A 10,309-nucleotide genomic window follows, 5' to 3' on the forward strand; every position below is an offset into this window, starting at 1 on the left:
CTCTCCCCTGTCTTCCTATGCCTCTGCAGGTGCCAGGCTCTGTCCTCCGCGCACAACCCCCTCACAAGCCCGGACCCTCCTCCTCGCCCTCTCACCACAGCCGTCCTCCTCCACCATGCCAACCACCACCACACACAGCACGGGGAAGGATATGGCTTTGGCCCAGAAACCGGGGATGCGCTGGATGACGCTCCGCCTACGCTCCAGAATGGGCTTCCGCCGCTGGGCCGTGGCCAGCTTCACAGCAAGGTAGTCCCTGCGGCCTCGGGCACTCTCGGCGCTCAGCTGCCACTGCAGGGCCTCCAGCACCTCCAGTGGCGGCCGCGCGCTGCTCCCACCTGGCTTCTCCTCGGCCCTTAATGGGGCCTCTTCTGCAGCCGACTTCTGGCCTCCTGCCCCCACTTCCAGCACCTGCACGAGACCCCGCATGTCCAGCACCAACCCCGCCCGCAGCGCCACCCTCCACCCAGCCAGGCTCGCCCCCTCCAGCAGGCTCTGAGGGCCTGGGCTTCTGCATAGCATTCGCCCTTCCCTTGTAGCGATCCTTGGCCAGCCCTCCGCCACCTGGCCCCCAACGCCACCCCCGGCGGCCGCCACGGTCCCCTCGTGCTGCACTGCCTCGGCACCCCGGCAGCCCTGTCACCTGGAGGGCCCTGGCAGGGGCTGTGGTCACCCCCATAGCGCACGATGCACCGCCGATTGCGTGCCCAGCAGGACTCGCCATGTCTGCGGGCTCGGCGGCCGGGCAGCTGCCAAGGGGCACCGCCCTTATCCCTGCTCTGTCAGCATTCCTGGGGCCCTGGCGACCCCAGGTTCTGGCGGGATCCCGCGCGCGCGCCTGTACCTTTCAGTCGCCCCCTAGTGGAGAGGAAGACCAGGGATCAAGGAGCGGGCTGTCAGCCACGCCCAGCCTGCTCGCCTCCTCTGGGGTCCTCCAACCGAGGCTCCCCTGAGCGGCACACTCCTAGTCCCGCCTGTCAGCCCCCTCCCTTGCGCAGCTAACCCTCTCTCGCATCAAGGCGGTGCCCACGAAGTTCACTCTCTGACCTTTTGCGGCCCTTCCCTGGCCGTGGCCGTCTGCTGTGTGTTTCCTGCAGGTGCTAACTAGAGCTGCTCACTACCTCTTCACCTCTCCATGGCACCTTCCCAGGGTCCCTGGGTAAACCAAGGGAGAGAGGCACAGGGACGCGCGTCCTGGGAGCAGAGGCTATTCCTGGGAGGACAGCCCCTGCAAGGGGCCGGGGCCAGCCAGAGGGAAAGCCCGTGCCAGAAGAAGACTCTGGCCTCCCTTCAAGAGGGCAAAGAGCCAAGCAAAGGGTGCATTCAGTCTTTCTGTCCATGTGTCACCTTCTCCCTGTTCCCTCTTTCAGTCCCGCTCCCTGTCTGTCCTTGCGCCCGGCTCTCTGTCCCCTCCCCACCTGGGGATTCCAGTGAGCTACAGCAACACGCTGCCTTAAGTAGGCAAGGCAGCTCCTTCTTACGGGGTTGCTGCGTTTCACACAGCACCCATCTGGCCCTCTGCCCCAGTGACCCGTTCAGGTGTGGGAATGCCGTTGGGAACTCTGCGTCGCCAACTCTTTCTACCCTGCTTCGCTAAGGGAAAGATGGGCCCCAGGTGTCCCCATTTCAGGCTGCGTTGCTGAAAGAAACTAAGGCCTGCTGGCCCTCTGAGAGCAGGAGTGAAGGCAAGGGGTTCGTGACCGGTATGTCCCCCTCTCTTCAGCTACCCTGCATTTCTCACGCGCCCCTGCTCTCGAAAATCTGCCCTTGCTCACGGACATCTAACCCGTTCGTCGCAGGGGACTGGTGCCCGGGGCCGGTGGGCTCCACCGCTACCGGGAGCGGCAGGGCGAGTAACGGGAACCAAGGGAGTTCACGGGCAGAGCCAACGCCAGGCTGTGGGGTAGGTTTCCAGGGAAGGGTGCAGGAGTAGGAGTGTGAGGTGTGTGGTGGCCGGCCCGGGAGGCTGCTCAGGCCCTGCTGTGTGCAAGCAGGTGCCCGGGGCAGCGCCACGCAGCACTCAGTCACACCAAAGGGAGACGTGGAAATCCGTGTCAGCGCACGGAGGTCTTGCACACTGAAGCAGAATGTGCAACGGTGGGGCACACCCCGGAAACCAAAGTTGACGTTCCTGTCAAGTGAAGGTGCAGCCGTTCAAGCAAGGAGAGTGCACAGAGGCTGAAACACCTTGCGGTGTCACTGGGTAGCCTGCTGTGTGCACTCCACCCCAGGATGTTCGGCTTGATTCTGCCAGTGGGAAAATGAGATGGCCTTCCGTGAGGGTGGTGGTATGGGTGGACCTGTCATCACATGGCCATTATGAGGGTTGCACCTGTGCCGGGGGGTCGGCTGGGCTGCAAGTAAGGGGTGGGGGTCAGCCGTGGGGCTTGCAGACTGGGCAACATCTGGACCACCCTCCAGAGAACCCGTATCGTAGGCAGGATTGCATTCCTTCTGCGTGCAGGAGCAAAAGCCCGCAGGGCCATCGGCCGCTGACTGGGAGGGGCCCGTCCTGCCTGGCCCAGCTCGCCAAACCCTCGGGCTTCCCTGTGTCACCCAGGGTGGACGGAGTAACTAACCCTCACTCCCACGTAGGGGAGAGATCCCCAGCGGGGATGTTGATGGCCGGGCTCGTCCCCGAATCACTCAAACATTGCCCGAGTCTCGAATTCCCGGAAAGCTGTGCGCGCAATCTACGCTCTAAGATGTGCAGTCCATGTGCTTCTTTGCTCCTCGTCTCAAATGAATCCGAACACCGCACAGAGTGCATTTGTGGGTGATTTGCACATTGCATGCGGATCGAAGAGCCCAACCACAGGGTCCCTCACCCTGGCCTGTGCCCTGTGTAACTAACAGGAGCCCCGAGGGCGAAATGTCTTTCACAAAGGTGCAAGCCTCTAGGAATGAGAGAGCATGGCACCTGCAGCGCAGACCTCTTCGATGCCCTGCACCCTTGTGTTCAACACTTTCCTCCACAATGACCAGGGTTCCGTGGTGGTGGAGGGCGCAGGAGGCCCAGAAGCATGCCCGCGATGGCTGTGAGGATCTGAAGGGGGCACAGGAGGGACTCGAGGAACCTCTCATGCTTCCTACACATGTGTGGGAGTGGAGGTGGCAAGAGCATTGTGCAGGCCACCGATCAAGGGGTGGAAGGTGGGCCGCAGGGTGGGGTGGTTGGCCTGGAATGGGAGGTCAGGGTAGCGGAGTCACCGCAGCAGTATGAGTGCGGAGATACTCTGGGCACGCACGGTCCTTCGTCCAAGGCGGGCTTCGCCAGACAGAACCCGCTTTCTACTGCACCAACGAAGTGGTGCAGGCTGCCGTTTGCAATGGAACGGAGGCCCGCTCCGGGCTTCCCGTCTTACCCTGATGGCCTGGAGACCTGGGGTCCTGGGCTTTAGTCCTCCCTGTCTCGACGGGTCCAGGGAAGAATGAAATGGCCCATCTGTGGGTCACTCCTCCGCAGAGTGCCCTGCCAAGGGTGGTCTCCTCGCCAAGCTGCCCTTTCTCCTGCGCTTCTCCTGCCGCCAGCTTCCTCACACAGGACTGCAGAGGATTGGGCCACAGTCCACGGCAGACCCACTTGCAGAAGAAACAGAAAAGGTGAGGGGCCGGGGCCGAGCTCTCACCCAAATCCTAGACTGCTGGCTCACACACCAAGGATTTTCCCGGCATTGCCAGGGAGGCCTGACCTCCGCAATCCCGCCAGCACCCCCCCCCCCCCCCCCGCCCCCCGCCGCCTCCCCCCGGCCAAGCTCTGGGATGGGGAACGACAGCAGTGAGGACTACGGCCGCACGTCCTTAGGGCTGCCCTAGCGGTGGGTCCAGCACCGCTGGGTGCTGGCGCGGGTCCTAGCGCTGCCTCCAGCGGAGAGGCTGGAGGCCTCTCATTGGTCATGCTCACGCCACCGAGTGGCCCGGCAAACGGACAGCCTAGACCGTCAGGAAGAAAGGCAGCTGGAAAGAGGGCCGCCTGCAACAAGTTCAACCCGCCGGCTTCTGCCAGCCATGCGGGGATCCTGCAAATATCAGGATGTCAGGGAGCCTACTGACATACGGCTTCACAATCACATCACAGAGGAAGTGGGACCAAGTGCCAAACAAGAGCAGGGTCTGGCCTCGCTCACCGCCTTTATCCACCTGCTGGGAAGAGTGGGCGCCCAGGGAGGAATCTCACTCCAGGTGCGTGCCATGTCCTGTTCCCGGGCACGGCGGCTGATCCTCCCCAGCTCCCTCCCTGCCCCGCCTTGCTCTACCCAGCCTCACCTTCAGATCGATCATGAGGTTTCCCCGTGTTCTTTTTCTCGCTCCCTGATCATGGCGGACAGCTCTAAGTGCTTGACAAACTGCTCTAGGTCAAGGAGCCTGCAGGCAGGGTCCTGAGCAGGGAGCGGCTAGGAAATGCAGTGTTTCTGGAGAACAGAGTGCCATCGCATCACCTCCGTTTTCCCCCTAGGCCCATGCCTTGTCCTCACAGGGCAACGGAGCCTACGGTGGCTCTCCTTTGCTCCATTCCTGTTGCTCCCGAGAGGGGGGTTCCTGGCCCTCAGAGCCCCCATGGGCAGCCGAGCCTCCTCTTCATCACGCCACACACTCCTGCCTCTGACTGAGCATGTGGAACCTCAAGGCGCCCTCCTGCAGCCTTACTCACACAAGAACCTGTGCAGTACGAGCCTCGGTGTGTGTCCTGGTCTGGACTGCACTGTTTCCATGGAGATGAGGCATGCCCTCAAAGCTCTGCATCTGCCTGTGGTGCCCACCCTGAGCTCTTCTGCACCATGTGGGAGCTCCGGAGCCCTTCTGGAAAATGCCCGTATCCTTTGCAAAGTAAGCCCGCTGATGCCTTACTCCGGGCCCTGCTCTGGCACCTTGTAGTCCCTGCGGTGCGGCCCCGAGGACTGCGCTTCGGCCCAGAATGCACACGTGCGCTGATGGACGTTGCTTCTGAGTTCCAGGTGGGACTTTCTCCTCTAAGAAGCCCCACACTCGAACCCAGAGAAGGCCCTGCTGGCTCGCTCATTCAAGGGCTCCATCTCCGCCTGCAGCGCCCCTGGAGGCTCCAGTGGCGTCCAGGTGCAGGGCCCCATGGGTCAAGGCCCAGCCTGCTCCTGTTTCGGTGAGTGCTGGCCTAGCCAATGTGCTTTGGCCTGGGCCCCGCCCTCGGGACCCTCCACCCGCCGGTCTCCCGGTGGGTCCCGCCGCTCTCCCGCACCAGCTGTCCCCCAGCAACCAATTGCCCCTGCAGCCTCTCCTCAGGGTGATTCTGCCCGTCCCTGCTCTCCCTCAGCAGAACTTCGTGTTACCCCACTCCTTCCACAAACAGAGTGTGAGCCTCTACTCGTCCTGCCTTCTTCTCACTTCTAGCTCTTGAAAACTCTCTCCCCCTACCACCGCTTCCACTTGCAGGCCCTACGCTTCTCTCACTGCTACTCCTTCTTGGCTCCCTACTGCAGCACAAGCTGCGCCTCCTCCAGCAACTGCTCTTCAGTCACCACCTCCTCCCTCCACACTTGCAGATTCCACCAGACATCCTTCCTTGCCACCAGCACTTCGCCCTAGGCCAAAACTGTCCCACTCGCATGAAGTCATCCACTTCGGCACCAACGTTGCCACTTCCACCTGTCCACGCTCTGGTCGCTGCTCTTGCTCGCACTGCTCAGCCCTCTAAGGTCCGTGTTTGGACCTCAGGCTCCTCATCGTCTTCAGGTGGTCTTCCGCCACCACCTCCTTCTGCGCGCGCAACACCAGCTCCTGTAACACCCGGACCCGCATTCCCGCTTCTTCCCCCAACCCCTAAGCTTCCACAGCTCCTCTCTCTCTCGTTTCCCCTCCTGGGCGTTCTGTTCCTCCTCCCACACTGATTGCTATTTTACCAGCACCTGCCTGCTCGCTCCCTACCTCCAGATCTCCTCTCCCACCCCCCAGCTGTTCCTCTGCTGACACATTTCCAAAGACCCTCCCCCACATGAACCAACCACACATCCAGTGCTAACTCCTTCCTTACCACCGTCACCTCGGGCACAACCTCTTCCCCAACTACCAGCCCCTCCTGCACCAAGTCCCCCAAGGTGCACTTCCCTCCTTCTCACAGGCCCTTCTCCACAAGCCTCCTCCGCAAGCGCTTCCTCCTCCATGCCTTCGGCTTCTGCCCAACGGCCTCACCCCGCTCTTCCATCTTTGCCTCCCTGCTCGTCCTCGGAATCCTCCTTCTGCACCACTTACCCGCCTCCCACCCCCTACCCCGTAGACTTACTCCTACTCCCACCGGAACTCCCTATCTGCACACTGCTACACTTCCAGGCATCGCCCTCCCCTTCATTACGGGGAACAACCACAGCCCTACTCCAAGGCCACCATGTCCCCTTCCACCAACACTTCATTCCCTCACCTCACCTCAGTCAGCTGCATGAGGTCCTCCAGATCAAACATTTCAGCGCTGCCTCCGCCCTCAGCCCTGGGGCATGGATTCCTGACACTCATCCTACAGGAACACGAAAGCGTCCCCTCCGGGCAGAACTGAAGCAGATCCTCTTATCTGCGACTGCACCTCGGAGCCCGGAGCCCGACACTCTCTGTCACATCAAGTGCCCATTTACAAGCAGAGGCAAAGGAAGGCGCCTGGGGAGTCCCTGAGTGCACACATGCAGCCTACCCGCTGCATAAACTTCGTCCTCAGTCGAGGAACTACGTAGCAGCAGGTGTTGGGAGCACGGCAACTATACAGATGGACAAGCCCAAAGTACACTGACAGGACCCTATCTGGATTCTGGCTCATGACCCTGAGCTGGAGCTGCTTGGGTGAGGAAACAGGTTGCTGAAGTCGTAAGGTGGCATGGACGGGGCCGTGATGGGGCAAGGGAGTCTGCAGGCCCTGCCCGGCCTGCTCATCACACATCTCCTCCAGTCAGAGATGGGACCGTGGGCAGGATTCCACGTGCACTGGATGTGTGAATGGGGGCGCGGCCCTTGTGCTTAAGAGTGGCGCGTGACCCGGCTACAAAAGACACAGAGGCGGAAGCACTGCTGAGACCTTTATGTGTCTTTCCCCGTCACTCAGGCACACGGTGCCATCTGTCTGTGCGTCCACATCCACAGGCGATCCCCGGGGCAGCCTTTGTTCCTGTGCGGGAAAACCACACAGAATCCTTCGGCCATCACTGGCGCGGGAAGACCGCGCCCAGGCCGTGTCCTCCCTGGCCGGTTGCATGGTCTGCCCTCTTCACCGCATGCTCTGGACTGCCCCCCCGAGACTCTCACCCCAACAAGAATGCCCAGTCGCGCACTCAGCGGCAGGGGCACACCACCCAATGGTGGTGTCTCGGGCCACTCTGTGACCCATGGTGTCCCCAGTCATTGCACCGTGCCCTGAGAGGCCCCAGGACGTGAAAAGCGTGCTGCCTGGAGCCTGAGGCCACCAGAAGGTAGGTGGGATCGGCTGAAGGAGCCCTGGGCTTAGACAGGGACCCCGGGCCACAGGCTGCAGAGCAGGTGCAGCATGGCTGCGTACAAGTTTGTGTGGAGAGCTGGGGAGGGGGCGCGCGGTACGGCGGCCCACTGAGTGCTTCCGGGCCCCGGTAGGGGGGCGCCCAAATTGCCAGAGACAGGGAATCGCAGAAACGTGTTAAAGTATCCCGCTTTGGGTAAGCACTCCCTTGGCACAGGGGCCGGCCCCTGCCCTTTGAAATATCCCCGCGGACCACGTGGGGCCCTGGGGAACGTCCAGATGTCCTGAGCTTGACTTTTCCCTGCTGTTTCTCAGAGGAGTCTCCTGGGTGCAACCACTGACTGACCTGGGAACGCCTAGCCCCTGGGCTCCTCGGCAACGGGTCCTCTTGCAGCTCCCTCCAGTGGGGCCTTTGTACCCCTGAGGTAGTGCCTCAGGGGACTGGGCCACAGGTCCTCACTTATGAGCTGAAATGAAACAGCCCCTGCAAGCACTGTCCCTGACAGCTCCAAACACCCCGGGGCCTCCAGCATCGCCCTTTCTGACCATGGCCAGTGCAGCCTCACCTCAGCAATCTTGCCCGAGCCAGGAAGACTGTGCTCTGACAGCCAGTTGAAGAGGTTGACGCTGCTTGTGTCCTGCCTGCGGCTGGGAACTCCGCGTTCATAGTCCCAGAACCAGTCGACGGCAGTGGAACGAGTGGCCCGATAGCCTGAAGCGAAGGACCTGCCTGTGTGCTTTCCTACTGCCCGGTGTCCACACCGGTCTCCCACCCCACCCCTTCTCCTTGCCCTCCCACACCCGAGTCCAGCAACCCCACCTCACCTGCAAGGCTCACATGGTACTCCTTGATGATCACTTCATTCAGGAAGTAGGGGTTGCTCCGAAAGAAGAACTTCAGCCTGCAGCGGTGCTTCGGACCAACCAGTTCCTGCACCTGTGGAGACGTGGTGGGCGCAGGTGTCATCTGACCCAGCTGCCTGACTTTGCCTGCTGGCGGGAAGCACCCGCCTCCCCCTCCCTTCCTCCCTGTGCTCGGACCACTCCCGCCTGGAGCCCAGGCCCCCCACACCTGACTGCCCCTCTGCCACCCCAGTCTGACCTCCACAGTGAGCAAGTACTCAAGCATGTCTTCGTCTTGGTCACTGATGATGGCTGATATCTGGGGGTGGTTCTGAATCTGCTCTTTGGTCAAGAAGCCTTCAGAGCCAAGGCCACGCACAGCTGAGAGCCACGGATTTCGACTGAACCCGAAACAGAGACTGCCGAGGCCCTCCCACCTGGACTCCGCACGTGTGCCCTCTTGCTGTGCCCTCCCCGACTGCCTTTACTCACACTGGCTCCCCAGTCTGCTACCTCTGGGCTCATGTTCTCCTGAGGCTGCCTGCACTGCGACGGCAGGCGCCCCCTCCACTCCTTCCCAGACACCAGCCCTTCGGGAGGCTGTGCTGGCGCAGAGGACTCAGCGCTGAGGTCCTCTGCCCGTGCCCTTTCCCTGTCCCTTGGGGTCCCAGAGAAAGCAGTGCGCCTGTTCCGCAGAGACCGTGTCACCACGCAGTCGTTTCCAGACACCCCTGCGCTGCAGGAAGGCAGCGTTCCCCTTTGGAACTCCCCCAAACAGGCGGCTTGCCACCAAAAGGGTGTGTCTGCGCGTCTGTGTGTGTGCACGTGCCCGGAGAGGCTCGCCTGGGTGTGCCTAGGGAAGGAGGGTGGGAACAGGCTCTGTGGCCTGCCCCCAAACCTTCTTGGGACCTGCCGTCTGACAAGAACACGGGAAGGAAGGCATCAGGGAGGTGGGCGCGGGCCACGTGTCTCCTTCCCCGAGCCCCCTGGGCAAAGCTCTCCTCTGGGCTCTTGGGTTGTAGCAATGCGCCCCGGATATCTGCAGCGCGGGAATGGTGGCTGGTGCCCACACCTTCTGCTCTGACGGCCAGAGACAGCCCTTCCCTCCCTGCCCGGCCCTCCCTCTCCATGCCTCCCATCACCCGCCACGGCCCCTCTCCCCTGTCTTCCTATGCCTCTGCAGGTGCCAGGCTCTGTCCTCCGCGCACAACCCCCTCACAAGCCCGGACCCTCCTCCTCGCCCTCTCACCACAGCCGTCCTCCTCCACCATCCCAACCACCACCACACACAGCACGGGGAAGGATATGGCTTTGGCCCAGAAACCGGGGATGCGCTGGATGACGCTCCGCCTACGCTCCAGAATGGGCTTCCGCCGCTGGGCCGTGGCCAGCTTCACAGCAAGGTAGTCCCTGCGGCCTCGGGCACTCTCGGCGCTCAGCTGCCACTGCAGGGCCTCCAGCACCTCCAGTGGCGGCCGCGCGCTGCTCCCACCTGGCTTCTCCTCGGCCCTTAATGGGGCCTCTTCTGCAGCCGACTTCTGGCCTCCTGCCCCCACTTCCAGCACCTGCACGAGACCCCGCATGTCCAGCACCAACCCCGCCCGCAGCGCCACCCTCCACCCAGCCAGGCTCGCCCCCTCCAGCAGGCTCTGAGGGCCTGGGCTTCTGCATAGCATTCGCCCTTCCCTTGTAGCGATCCTTGGCCAGCCCTCCGCCACCTGGCCCCCAACGCCACCCCCGGCGGCCGCCACGGTCCCCTCGTGCTGCACTGCCTCGGCACCCCGGCAGCCCTGTCACCTGGAGGGCCCTGGCAGGGGCTGTGGTCACCCCCATAGCGCACGATGCACCGCCGATTGCGTGCCCAGCAGGACTCGCCATGTCTGCGGGCTCGGCGGCCGGGCAGCTGCCAAGGGGCACCGCCCTTATCCCTGCTCTGTCAGCATTCCTGGGGCCCTGGCGACCCCAGGTTCTGGCGGGATCCCGCGCGCGCGCCTGTACCTTTCAGTCGCCCCCTAGTGGAGA

General features: G+C 62.7%; 1 protein-coding gene across 1 annotated transcript; it reads right to left on the reverse strand.

Moving 5' to 3' along the window:
- Positions 1-7,797: 7,797 nt before the first annotated feature.
- LOC139440606 (testis-specific Y-encoded protein 1-like) lies at positions 7,798-9,870 on the reverse strand. Its single transcript, XM_071220437.1, has 5 exons — positions 9,537-9,870; positions 8,547-8,644; positions 8,270-8,381; positions 8,011-8,156; positions 7,798-7,911 (listed from the first exon to the last, which is right to left on the reverse strand). Exons 1-5 carry the CDS (start codon positions 9,868-9,870, stop codon positions 7,801-7,803), a joined length of 801 nt encoding a protein of 266 aa, XP_071076538.1. The 3' UTR covers positions 7,798-7,800.
- Between the last annotated feature and the right edge of the window lie 439 nt (positions 9,871-10,309).

The sequence above is a fragment of the Desmodus rotundus genome, chromosome Y (assembly GCF_022682495.2).
Source record: "Desmodus rotundus isolate HL8 chromosome Y, HLdesRot8A.1, whole genome shotgun sequence".
Lineage (NCBI taxonomy): Eukaryota > Metazoa > Chordata > Mammalia > Chiroptera > Phyllostomidae > Desmodus > Desmodus rotundus.

Excerpts from the sequence above, each read along its gene's own strand:
- LOC139440606 (XM_071220437.1), bottom strand. The coding sequence starts at position 9,870 with ATGCGGGGTCTCGTGCAGGTGCTGGAAGTGGGGGCAGGAGGCCAGAAG. Across the intron at positions 8,645-9,536 it reads GGTGGAGGAGGACGGCTGTG|GCTTCTTGACCAAAGAGCAG; the intron begins GTGAGAGGGCGA and ends TTGGCTCTGAAG. Across the intron at positions 8,382-8,546 it reads AGTACTTGCTCACTGTGGAG|GTGCAGGAACTGGTTGGTCC; the intron begins GTCAGACTGGGG and ends ACGTCTCCACAG.